The sequence below is a fragment of the Muntiacus reevesi genome, chromosome 19 (assembly GCF_963930625.1).
Source record: "Muntiacus reevesi chromosome 19, mMunRee1.1, whole genome shotgun sequence".
Taxonomy (NCBI): domain Eukaryota; kingdom Metazoa; phylum Chordata; class Mammalia; order Artiodactyla; family Cervidae; genus Muntiacus; species Muntiacus reevesi.
Window position 1 is genome coordinate 8990303 of NC_089267.1, and position 14142 is coordinate 9004444.

At 32.5% G+C, this 14142-nt stretch overlaps 1 protein-coding gene across 5 annotated transcripts in view; it reads left to right on the forward strand.

Moving 5' to 3' along the window:
• FAM135A (family with sequence similarity 135 member A) overlaps positions 1–14142 on the forward strand; it is a 160786-nt gene that overhangs the window by 84724 nt on the left and 61920 nt on the right. For 4 of the 5 annotated variants that reach the window (XM_065911358.1, XM_065911357.1, XM_065911361.1 and 1 more), the window contains 5 exons: positions 227–400; positions 3408–3534; positions 4214–4367; positions 8054–8131; positions 12123–12172. In XM_065911358.1, coding sequence (XP_065767430.1) covers positions 227–400; positions 3408–3534; positions 4214–4367; positions 8054–8131; positions 12123–12172 — 583 coding nt within the window. Of the gene's footprint in view, positions 1–226; positions 401–3407; positions 3535–4213; positions 4368–8053; positions 8132–12122; positions 12173–14142 lie in introns of those variants that run through there. The other variant, XM_065911362.1, reaches the window with a different exon arrangement.

Here is a 14142-nt window from a genome sequence, read left to right on the forward strand (position 1 = left end):
AACATGGAAACTGTAAGTACAGATAGAAAACTGTAAGTAAGATCTGGTTATTTCTTTATTGTTAGCTTTCATATTGCTGTCTAATGCAAATGTGATCCTTTAAAAAGTGTTCTAATTTTGTTTTTAAAAAGTAGTTAAATAATTAAATATTTTGATAGTTTACTCAACGAAACGTTGGCCTTCACTAAATTTCCGTACTAACACACAAACGGGTTGCTTTTCATAGGGCAGATGATCTGAACGCCTTGCAGCTAATAAGCAGCCGCACACTAAAGCTGCACTTCAGCCTCCAGAGAGGCCTCCATCACCACGTTAATGTCATGTTTGATTACTTCCACCTTTCTGTCGTGTCTGTTACAGTACATGCGTCACTGGTTGCGCTACACCAGCCACTGATAAGGTAAATGTAACCAGCTCCCTGATCCTTCTTAATATAGTGTCTTTTATTTTTATAATGAAAGCATATGCTTTGGTGAAGATAACTGAAATAGGAATTTCTAAAGTCACACTTATTTAATACTTTCATTTTTATACTAAAGTGTTAGTAAAATTTAAGAGCATAGGAATATTAAATTGATGACTTTTTTATTGCAAAAGTATGGAACAATCTTTGTCACACTGACCAGGAGAAATAATATAGTCTGGAAACAACCATATAGTGTTGTTTAGTGTAGCGTTTATGTAGCTGCACTATAATTATTCATTCTCTGGGGAGTACACTCATCTTTTCATAGTTTTTTTGTCTTTTCTCTGAATGGACTTAGTTGTATCTTCTTAAATCTATACTATGCAATAGTTCTTGTTTTCTAAGTTATTAACCAGTTTTATGGATCTTTACTAAATAAATCTTTTTAAGCTATATCATATTAGCCTAAAGGTATATAATATTCTGGATCATAATAAATGCATGGGGATAATTGTTTTTTCTGCTCACTTCTATGGGGAGATGAATTTTCATTCATTAAAGTAAGAATAAAATAACATCATGCTTATGGCAGGGGCAACAGAAATGACATTTTTAAATCAGTAGCTTATGTGAAAAGATTCCAAATTGACTTGATTTCTGAACTTCTTTATAATTTCTGGCATAAATCTTATTCTAGCAACTGATATTAGGGATGATGCTCGAGGGTTATGATGTTAAACTGACTTAGCAGAAAACTAGGTGATTTTTGGAATTACCCTGAGAATTTATAGAAAACCAAGACACTTTAACAAATTTTCCCCCTAGTAACACCCTGTTGCATATCTTTAAGTTGCTGTAAAAATCGTGAGCATGTCTTCCCCTGTGTTGTCCTGTGATGTCTTTAGAATATGGGGCCAGGTAGAGTCTGTTTCTCCTGATGACCTACTTTTGCCTTCCTTATTCTGTAGTAAGATCTGTAACTAGTTATTGTATGAGTTTTGTCTTTCCTGTTAGATCTTTGAGAGCTTGTTCTCAGTTGCTATAACTTTTTAAACAGGAAAGTGTTCCTGTTTAATTTTATGATAAACATCTTCAAAACAATTTTAGATGTCAATTAAATAAATTAATATTTAATAACATGATAACTCAATGAAACTTCTTTGATAGGAAAGTGTATTTTTTGAAATATAGCTTTTGAATAAGTAGTATATTTGATATGAATTACATGTTAGGTTTTGAAATTAAAAGTTTTTATCTGTTTATAAAATACATTCCTGTAGTCTTCTGAATTTCTTATTTTGTAATTTCAGTAAGAATCCTGAACTATACTATTCCAACCATTCCTTTTTCTTTGTAACAAAGAAATACATTTATGGCTTGGTTTCTTTTCTGAAAAAGTGTATGAACAGTTCATTAAGGTTCACTCGGGTGAAAAGTGCTGCTTTTTAGTCCCTGGTTACATAGAACTCATCCTGGTAACATCAATGTGTGCCTCCTCTTGCAGCGCGGCTGTTTTTGCCACAAGCTAGTAGGGGAGAGAGGCAGCGCGCATCCTAGAGACCTTGTGCTGGAAGGAGAAGGCACTTTTGGCTCAGAATCAGAAGCCAAGGGGATTAGCTGTTGGCTCTGGTCGGTGATGGGAGAGGAGACTGGGACGCCTGTAACAGCTGAGGTGGCTCCCCTTTCCGTGGTTGCCTGGGCTCTGAAGTCCCCTCTTTTGCTGCTGGAGCTGTGCCCCAGAGGGAGCAGTGGCTTTCCTGCACTTCTTGGCCTATAAACTAGACGGTTGGGTAGGGAAGGAAAGCAAGGAAAGAAGAAGGCTCTCTGCTGGTGGCATGCAATAGAGGGTCCTGTTAATGGTAACATTCCTCACTATGTTTCTGTGAAGACAAGTTTTTCCCTGAAGTTTTGTTATGGCTGGACTTTTTAATCCTCTAAAATAAGTGAAAAAAATTAATTTAGAATATTACCTTTTTAAACATTATTTTTACATAAAACAATTTCTATGATCAACCCAACTATAGATATAAATCAGTTACTTTAACTGGGATTCAAATTTCTTTCTTTACTTGTTTTTTGCATAACTTTTTTCTTATACTTAATTTTTTTTAAGTACAGCTTCTTTGACTCAATCCTGGGAAACTCAGTTCTGTCATAGCAGGTGGAATTTACCATTGCCTTGCTATACCCTCTTGCCTAGGATCTAGAGATTTCATTGTTGCAAACCAAATTGATTTTGCACATGAAGGCTGCCCTCTGCTTTTAGTACATTTGATTGACTTTCCTGTCTTACCCCTTTTGCTAAACTGCCAGACAGTCAAATGCTTTGGCCTTATAATTAGCTAGTACTTAATCTCAGAAAAAAGTTGTCTGTGATTTTTAAACATTCAAGCAGAACATGGTTCTTATTCTGTAGAATTTGTGATATGTTAAATGTAATGTTAGTACTAATAGTGGTTCATACCCTGTGTGATTGAGGTAGTGCCTTGAAGCACTTACTAAGAGTATCTTAGTAGAATTTATAGACTTTTAGTGAAGAGAAAGGAAACACCTTGTTTTCGAAGAATAGAGAGAAAAAGTAGACTCATGGTTTTCCTTTTTCTGCCCTTAAGTGGGACCTCTGTTTCTGTAAGAATCTCCTATATTTGACTGTTAACTTTGTGAATTTGGTCACCAGTTCTGACAGGTCAGTATTTCCAAATTAAAGCTGGACCCTCATTTGTCACTGAGCTACTCTTGATCCCACCCTGTTCTCTCTCTCCTGAAAGCCCAGTAATACAGAAGTAATCTCAAGCATCTAATCTTAGTTTTTTTAAATAATAATATTTCAAATTTTAAATGAAATATTGTAAAAGTACTTTAAGAATACTTTAGAAATCATAATCTTGCAAAGTCCTTGCTTTTTGTTCTATTCCTCGAAGACTTTCTTTTATAAACATTTAACTTCACACTCTAAAAATATACTGTTATGACAACAATAATGTGATGCTTGTTCCTCCAGTTTTCCTCGTCCTGTGAAGACGACTTGGTTAAACAGAAATGCACCAGCACAAAACAAAGATTCTGTGATTCCTACTCTTGAAAGCGTGGTCTTTGGTATTAACTACACAAAGCAGTTATCGCCAGACGTAAGAACTGATGTGTTTATAAAGCCTTTTTTCTCTTGTTTTGAATGAAATGTGTTTTAACTGTTATATATCTGTGGACCTGATAGTTCTTTTATGAATTATTTGAGCTCAACGACTTATAGATCTAATTAAACATAATCTTCACAAGTTGATTGGTTCCAGTTTTTTATGAAAACGAACCTGGAGCTTCAAGATTTTACAAAATTTAATGAATAGAGTTCTTTGACAGGCAGTGCCTTTTTTAACTTGTTACTGTCACCTGTTGCTCTCTTAATGGAGCTGGTAGGATCATTCCAGAGAAGTCTGTGAAGAGCCACTGCCAGAGTTGAGACCTAACTTGCAGCAGTATAAGTATAGCTGTTACTCCCCAAAAAGAAGAGAAGGTTCATACTATAAAAACAGTGTCCCGCAGCTGAAATACAATCTGAATCTCAAATTTTCAAAAATCATCATTTGATCTGCTTGTTTTTAAAGTCCAGTGAAACTAAGATTTCTCGAGTCACATTTCCTGCGTTTAGATTACCTGTATGAATGAGAACAACTTCCTAAGATGCTGCTAGACTTCCTACATGTTTTAGAATGACTGTGATTAGTAAATCCTTTGTTTTTCTAAGTTTCCGGTGTGCTATTCTTAGACTCTGGTTACTAACATTGTATCCCAAATCGCCCCTTTGTTCAGGGCTGCAGCTTCGTCATCGCAGACTCCTTCCTGCGTCACGCCTACCGTTTCCACTACACCCTCTGCGCCACCCTGTTGCTGGCCTTCAAGGGGCTGCACAGCTACTTCATTACGGTAACAGAAGAGCTTCCCTCTTGTCAGAAACTAGAACTGGGTATGTTGAAAGGAGCCAGGCCCTCTTCGTTCTCATGCTGTGTTATCAGCGTGGCCATAGTTTCTGCACTAAACTAGCTTCATGTGCTTCACCTTTACTGCTCTCTCAACTCCATCTTTTTCAGTCTTTGATAATTACTTACTGAAATTTTAAAAAGTTTTATGATAGTGAGAAATAATTTCTTGGTGCTAAGTTTGAAATGAGTCTTTTTTGATAGATTTTTTTAACAGTGTGTCAGTACTTCTTCTCTTAGAATATAACCAGAAAGTGTACTGGAAAGCAAATGTTTAATAGAATTATTGGATAGGAAGATAAATTAGGGAAAATAAATTCAACAGATTAGGAAACGTAAATTAAATCCATACTTCCAAATAGTTAACAGTCTAAGCAGATTATAGGTACTTGGTACCTTTTGTAAAATATATTGATTTTAGGTGATTTCAGATCCTCTTTCTTCTGTTTCACTTCAGAAAATAATAACATTACTCAGTTTTAATATTTTGAAAATCATTTAAATAACTTCTAAAAATCAGTCTGCAGCTTTAGTCCATTAATATATACCTGTATGTTGTAACACGTAATAAAAAATCATTTGCCTTGATTTTGTATACCACTTATAGTTTGCAAAATACATATATCATTTCACATAAGATTATTGATTTATGAAAATGTTTTTATTCAGACATTTTATGAAAGTTTTATAAACTTTTATTTTCAAATATCAGCTAATAGCTCAAAAGCACATTTTAATAATTTTTTTGGAATAAATTATTTTCATCATACTTACTTGAATGAATGAGAAATTGCTTTTTGAATTTTACTGAAGTTGATCACTGTTCTTACTTCTTTGTTTCCCAAGGATCTTAGTCTTTTAACAGTATTGATGCACTATGAAAAATAGTAACTGTTACTGAAAATAATTCTTGGCTTTGAGACTGATTAGCCCACTTTTATAATTGCCTACCTTGGACTACAAAAGAATTGTAAGAAAGTGAAATGATCTGTACCTCACTTAAATTCAGCCAGCTGTGAGAACAGGCTGGCTGTTGTACCCCTACCTATCAGCAGTGGCTCCAGTGGGTTTGATAATTCCATTATTCAAATATTCCATTAAGCAGGTATTACTCAGTTGACTATTTAGAGTGCTTAATTCAAGGATCTCAGTGTAGCTCCTTTACAAACAGTAAGAAAGTTTGTTCTTTTTTGCTCATGTATTCTTCCTTAAGACAAAAACAGTAGCACAGAAACATTTTGGTTACTTTTCTCTGGAATATTCTTTTTCCTTGCTGTTTTACATACTTAGCATCCATCTGTTTCCCTTAGGAAAGTTCTTTAAGAGACTACTGCCTCAAATGTGAACTTTTAAAAATGTTGTTTTTTGAAAATGAAAGAATTGTTTATGGAATAGAACTAATTTAGGCTATTACTTATTCTCAATTAATGGGTAAATTATACTTCATTTATTTTTAAATTTTGTCCTTTGGAACTCAAACACATTTTCTTAGGAGAATTATGTGATGAATTTTGATTAATTTAGGTTTAACAGTCAGACCACAAAACTGTCAAACCATAATATTAATAAAGGACAATACCGTGTTCCTGGAAAGTAGTGGTTAACACAGAAGCCGTGTGTATTGGCATTTCTGAGGGGAATCTGTTAACAGTTTAGGTCTTGACTGTTGCAGAATTCACAGAGGCATCATCATGTAGTGCTTAGGCCTGCCTGTTTGCACCACTATTGTCCCTTACTACTTGTAAGTAACTGGGACCGTGTATGCAGACTGACTCCTGCTCTAAGGACAGGAGGGTTGATAGGATCCAGATGTGCAGAGTGTGTCGGGAAGGAAAGATGAGGGCATGCAGAAAGCAGAGGGTGTTAATGGAGGAATTCCCTCGGACTGAGCAAGGTGCTGTGGAAAGGGCAGGTCTCTGTCTCTGGAGAGCTTTGACCTCCCCGTTCCCTTAATGAGGAATCAGTCCAACATTGAGAGAGGCCAGAGAAACACCCCCAACCAGGGGGCATTCCTTGTGGTTTTAGTACAGAGCACCCTAAGTGAAGTGGGCCTGTCCATGCCTGTGTAATTTTCAAATCGTTTTAACGTGTAGTATTTTCAAATGAATAACACTTAAACCACATTTTAACTTAGAAAAAAATAATTTTCTCCAAAAGGAAATAATGTTTAAACAGGCATCTCTTGTCAAAGGCAAAGATTTCTTTCAAAGCATAGACAGTATTACCACTTTATTACCACTAACTTAGCTAACCTCAATTTGATAATTCATTTATTTATATGCTTTTTAACTTTCTCTCAGATAAAGATGGCTTGTATGACACACATATATTATTTTGAACTTATGAATATAATATAGAAAATACCATAATTTTTTAAAGCCCTTATATTTAATTTCAGAAGTCAGTTACTAAATAAATAAATATCAATTTTATTCCAAATTATTTGCTTAAAATATTTCACCAGAAAAATTCTAAAGCAAACCCAGACTTAAGTTTTAGATAAGTAGATAATAGTGGTAGAATAAAATTATTAGTACCTTACGCATAGTATTTACTCAAAATATATTTGGTGAGTAGATGAGTGAATGAAATAGCACAATGACGGTTTTGTTGACAGTTGAAAAGTACATAGGCATCAGCACATACTTTATAGTAGTTTCCTAGGGATTTTTAAAAATCAATCATCTTCAATGAATATTTATTAGTAATACTTCGGGTTATCCTTAAACTTTTCATTATTATTTATATTTTGTTTTCTATTTGTTGCGAATTTTAGTTTATTCTTGAGGGCGTCTTCTAGGAAAAAATCTAAAATTTTTGTTAACTATTCAGAATAAAACTATTGCACTTTCTAAACTGTTAACATTGTTTATTTTTATCCTAGCAAAACTAAATTTGTAGGTACCAGATATTTCTGTAAAACACTGTTCACTAAATATTATTATATCCACCAGTTTTAATAAGTTTATAAAAAGTAATTCTTGGTTAGAGGGTGTATTCTAGTTCCTTCTACTATTTAGCACTTTTCTTGAGCTTTCAAATAAGTCTATATTTTAAGTAAGTCTATATTTCAAATAAGTTTAATAAAGTCTTCAAATTCTGCCATGCTATGAAGAGTTTATCTAAACTCCATTCCCTTTTTAAAAATAATGCCTTGAATTCCATTTTGCTTGTGTCTTTTTCTTTTCTCGTAGATGAATGATGTACATTTTTTTTAATGGCAATCAGTTAAAATACTGGTTTGGTAAAGAGCTGTTTTTGAAAATGAGCATCATGAATTCTGAAATCTAGGCTTTTGCAAGTCATGAAACCTTTTTGGCCCCAGTCTCTACACTTACTTGTAAAAACAGAGGATTGACGTTGCTGATCTCTGACACCTCTGCCAACTCTAAAATTCTGAGTTTAAGATATTAAAACATAAAAATAATATTGAATTATGAAATGTTGAGTGGCACATGCACTTAGAAAAAAGAACAAAGTAACATAAACATGAATGTACATCATTTGTAATTCTAATAATCTAATTAACTAACTGAAAGATTCTGCTTTGGTGTTCTAATCTAATTGCACTAGCGGATCAATACTAAATCTATTAATAACAGTGGAAAATTCTAGTAAATTTTGTTGTAAAAGGAGTATAGTAACTAGTGCTGTGTGCAATCCTTATAACTAGCCAAAGCCAACATGCAGGTCCTTTATGAGCGCCTTCTCAGAAGAAAACAGCCACCAACCCAGAAAGACACCTGTCTAGGTACGTTCACAAATAGATTAAGTAAATAATCCCTTTTAATCAGTATGAAACTTTGCTTTAATTTAGTATCAAATTTCATAAATATATATTTTTAATACTGTATATTCCCGCCACCCTTACTTAAGAACTTACTTTAAGAATCAACTTGATTTGTAGATGAGCTTTGGTTACTTAGTTTTTAATGTTCAGGTTTTTGGAACATTTAAAATTGGAAATGTTAAATGCAAAGATTTGTTTGGTTTTTTTTCCATATTTATTTTAGAATTCCTGGAAAGAGCACTTTTTAGAAACCATGTTCACTGCCAAAATTTGTTAGTTTAATGATAATGGCTTAAATTTGTTCAATTTGTCTTTGGGTAGGGCTAAAGATAATAAAATGTGGTTTGAAAACTGAAGCTAATTTCATGCATTACAGAAATAGAGAGAGAAACCTTTAATATCTGGTTTTGTTTTTTGAGTCAGTTTGCATTTATTTTTTTCTAAATTTAAAAAGCAAAATCCAGGAATATCAAATCACTGCTACCCAGATATATTACATATTTGAAAAGAGATATTCTGATTTCATTTTTTCATTGATATATTTCTCTATATGTTTTAGACTTTTTTTCTTGAATAGCAATAGTACTTAATTTATTATCTTTCCCTAAGTATATTGAAAGGTTTTACTTTGAATAGACCATCACAATTAACATTTTTTAAAAGTTATGAAAAGTTATAGAAATAAAAAATAAAATGAAATCACAACATTTGTCTCTCAGTTTTCAGAAGTATGCCCAAAAGGAAATTAAGGAGCCAAAATCTTTCTCCACATTTCTCAGATGAAAATTAGCTCAGAAATATTTACACTGAGTTTTCACTAAAATTGTTAAGCGAGAAACTTGGCAAGAAGGAAAAAAGAAAAGTTGAAGATTTATTTATGGTCATTATTTTGGAACATAATTTTATCCTGTCATTAAGTAACTTAAGTATAAAGTTAAATAATTCATAGTGTGAAATTATGGTCATTTATGACATATTTTAGTATTCTTTTTAGCAAAAAATTGTGCTTCTCATTTTCTGTTGTATTGCCAGCCTATCAGTTTACATGTGAGCTTGCTAAATGATTTTTTAAAATGCTGCTCATTTAATAAGGTCTGTATAAAGAAGAGCCCAGTTTTTGGTTGGATGGGAAAAGATGTGATTCAAAACCAAAACATAATGAACTTAATTAAATAATACTTCTAAAAATATATATTTATCTTTTATTCTTCATTCCTGGCATTGTATTAGCATTATCTAAACTGTACTGTAAATATCTGTTGAATGAATGAATAGATGAGTGGGTAAATAGATTTAGAAAATAAATTTAAGATACATTTACCCTTTGACCTAGCAGTTACACTTTTGTTCATAGGAAGGAGTACTAGTGTTTTGTAGCATAGAAAGGATTACTACTTTGTAATGGTATTTGTACACACATGTTCATCACAGTATTCTTAGTGACAGAACACTGAAAACACAGATAAATGTCCATCATTCAGCAAAGAATAGAATATGAAGAAAATTATGAGGTCCCTACACTAAGGAATACTATATAGCCATTTTTTAAAATGTGCTTTAGAGCTGCATATCAGATTTGCATGAAATATTACTGAGATTTCAGACAGAAAGTTTGCAAAATACAGCCCATTTTTATAAAACACTAACTCCAGATCAAATATATGTGTATATTTGAAAATATGTGTTCTGGGTTGCCACCTTGGATTAGCAAGAGGAACCAAGTTAAAAAAAGTTTGTAGGGAGTTCCCTGGTGGCCTACTGGCTAGGATTCTGGGCTTTCACTGTCATGGCCTGAATTCAAAACCTGGTTGAGAAACAGATCCCACAAGCTACATGACATGGCAAAAAAAAAAAGTAAGAAAATAATAACCTTTGTTATTCTAGAAATTTTATGTAAATCTCTAGAAAATTGTATAAATAGATATATAGGCATTTTAAAAAGAAATTAAACTCAGTTAAAATCCTAAATTATTTTGAAGTCATTTCAACCCAAAGATTTTGAAGTTGTTTTACATTTAAGCATCCCTTAAGGTGTTTGCATTGAAGTAGCTCTCAAGAATTATAATGCAAATAGACCAGTTTCCTCATTTAAGCTCTGGTATGTAAAGGTGACAAAAGTGTATCAAAACTCTACAAAGTTTATGCTCATTTTTTAAAAATTAATAGGATATGTAACCTACTGAGATCAGTTTTGCTGATTTTCTTCTGTCTCAGGAAAACATTATGAGTGATACGAAAATAGATGTTGATATATGAAAATTACAATTTTAACACAGGGTCTGCAGCAGATTTTTTTTTTTAACATAACATTAGAAACTACTGATTTATCTGATAGTGAAGTGATTTGTGAAATCAAAGCAAATTTCTTTAGTTATCAGTGGTTACTTATATATATTTTGTGAATTACAAAACATTTGTGTGCCCTACTGGTTTTAGTAATCAGTTGAGTATTTGTTGTTCAGATCATAGCTTGGTTTGTTCTCCACAGCAGTGTAACTGCTTATTTTATCAAATTGAAATGTTTACCATTCTTTTATCAAGAAATAAATATTTACTATACCTTATGAGATAGTGAGCTGAGGAATGAATTCAAAGATACCACAAAAATGTTTTCTTGTCTTTGTGTGAGAATGATCAATTAAAGTCACTCCAGCAGCAAGATTACGGAATTTTGTGTCTTGATAACTGTGCTGTTAGAGTTGTCCTAGGAAAACTCATTTTAGTTTGATTTCAGATAAACTTAAGTGTATCTAAACGTGATATTTTAGACATTAGCAAAATCTTTTCCCTGCAAAAAATAACTGATCTTTCTATTCTGTTGGTTTCTATATTCCTTTGTAAATATTACCATTTTAATTGTAAGTTAGTCAGCATTCCCCCTGTGTAAATGGTTATAGCATACATTAAATATAAATCAAGATTACATAGAAAAAATGGCCTTGGTTTTACACTGCCTTATAGGAAACTAAATTTATTGAACTAAGATATAAACTTACATTTTTGTTGAAAAGAATTTTGTCATTCATTTTCATTAAATAACTTATATTCCAGGTATGTTTTTATTATTTTGACTTGAACTTTTTAGAAATAGCTATTGTAAAAAGTAAAGTATGTGTATATGTAATATAAAATATTAAGATTACTAGAATTTTTAATATGTGAAATACAATAAAACTTTAGTTATATATTTTAACTTTTCCATGATATAGTTGTGCAAGTTACTTGAGACATATAGTCAGTACTTCTTGACAGTGTTAGACTCTTAATTTAATACAGGCATACTTCACTTTATTGCGCTTCAGGATACTGTGTTTTCGCAAACTGAAGGTTTATGGCAGCCCTGTACCAAGCAGGTCTGTTGGCACTGTTTTGTGTTTCTGTGTCACATTTTGGTAGTTCTCCCAACATTTCAAGCTTTTTCATTGTTATTCTTATATTATGGTGATCTATGATCAGTGATTTTTTTTTAATGTAGCTATTACAAAAAAAATTAGAACTCCTTGAAGGCTCAGATGATGCTTGGCATTTTTTTTATCAATACAGTATTTTTTAATGAAGGTATGTACATTGTTTTTTTTTACACATAATGCTATTGTATACTTAATATTCTACAATATAGTGTAAACATAACTTACATGCACTGAGAAACCAAAAAATTCATGTTGCTGGCTTTATTGCAGTATTTTCCCAATTGTAGTGTTCTGGACCTGAACCACAGTATTTTTGAGGTATGCCTGTAATCAGAACATATAATTTAATAATCATCACATTACCTGCTTAATTTAATGTATTTATGGAAGTACATTACATTGAAATTTAATTCATTTAATATAGTCCAGATATTTTGCAACCTCCTAGGTTTTTAAAAGTAATTTACTTATAAAATTTCAAAATTAATTTTCAGATATATAACATTGAAATACTTACTTTAATTACTGTTTACTCCTTTCAGAGGAAATGGATGTAGAAGCTCGACTTACTGAATTATGTGAAGAAGTTAAGGTATTTGGATTTTTAAAATTCACATTACCAAATTATTTGAATGGATTCTGTTTCCTTTTTAAATACTTTATTGACAATAAATTATTATTTTTCCTTTCTCAAATGCAAAGATAAAATTGTTGATTCTAGGTAGAAACACAACTTAGTTGACCAACATTTGACTTGAGTGTGAAGTTAAATTATCTTTTTTTCTAATCATTATTGATTAGAATCTTTTTTTAAAATTTTATTTTTATTTGGAGGATAATTACTTTGCAATATTGTGATGGTTTCTGTCACATATCAGCATGAATCAGCCACAGGTATACATGTGTCCCCTCCTCTTGCACCTGCCTCCCGCCTTCCTCTCCATCCCACCTGTCTTGTCGTCACAGAGCACTGGCTTTGGTTTTCCACGTCATACAGCAAATCCCACTGGCTGTCTATTTAACATATGGCTGAGTGATATTCCATTGTGTGTATGTACCACAACTTCTTTATCCATTCATCTGTCAGGGGACATCTAGGTGACTTCCATGTCCTAGCTATCGTAAGTAGTGCTGCAGTGAACACTGGGGTACATGTGTCTTTTTCACTTATGGTTTCCTCAGGGTGTATGTCCAGTAGTAGGATTACTGGGTCATATGATAGTTGTAGTCCTAGTTTTTTAAGGAATTTCCATACTGTTCTCCATAGTGGCTATATCAATTTGCATTCCCACCAACAGTGTAAGAGGGTTCCCTTTTCTCCACACCCTCTCCAGCGTGTATTGTCTGTAGACTTTTTTTGATGATGGCCATTCTGACTGGTGTTAAGTGATACTTCATTGTAGATTTGATTTGCATTTTTCTAATAATGTGTGATGTTGAGCATCTTATCATATGTTTATTACCCATATGTATGTCTTTAGAGAAATGTCTGGTTAGGTCTTCTGCTCACTTTTTGATTGTGTATTTTTTTGTGTAGGTGTGGTATTGAGCCACTTGAGCTGCTCGTATATTTTGGAGATTAATCCTTTGTCATTTGTCATTTGCTATTATTTTCTGCCATTCTGAGGGTTGTCTTTTTCACCTTGCTTATAGTTTCCTTAATTGTGCAAAAGCTAGGTCCCATTTGTATACTTTTGTTTTTATTTCCATTACTCTAGGAGGTGGGTCTTAGAGGATCCTCCTGTGATTTATGTCAAAGAGACGTGTCTGCCTATGTTTTCCTCAAAGACGTTATTAGTTTTTGGTCTTACATTTAGGTTTTTAATCTATTTTGAGTTCATTTTTGTGTATGGTGTTGAGACGAGTTCTAATTTCATTCTTTTCCACGTAACTGACCAGTTTTCCCAGCACCACTTATTGAAGAGACTCTCTTTTCTCCTTTGTATATTTTTACCTTCTTTGTAAAAGATAAGTTGCCCATAGATATGTGGATATTCTGGATATTCTGCATATAAATGAAATAGCAGAGACAATTAACTGATCAGAAGTGTGCTTTTTCCTCCTGTTAGTTAACTCAGAGACTTTCTGGACAAATTTTTTTAAGCATTACTTGAATTTACATACTTTTATAAAATGATATTGTTTAGAAATGGAAATTTATTTTATTTCAAGAAATGAGTTTCTCTTGGGTTATTTTTCTACCAGTTCATTCTTACAGTTAAATTGAATAGATTTTTGTTTTTCCTTTTCTTCCCCACGGAACTAAATGTTTTGACTATTTTAGGATCCCTGTGTATTTCACTGTTGTTTAGCTATGTTAATGGAAGACATCAGAAACATGAATCAAACAAAAATATATATTTGACTTTGGGATATATTTCTGTATGTAAATATAAATGAGAACTTGATCCCTTTGAAAAAGATATTTACCTTCTTGTAAAATTATACATAGAAGAGACAATTTCATATCCCATTCTAGCAGCTTCCCCCACAGTTCAAGTAAGTTAAATGTCTTCTTTTAAAAAAAGAAAATCACTTATATCATTATAATAGTTGTCCCAA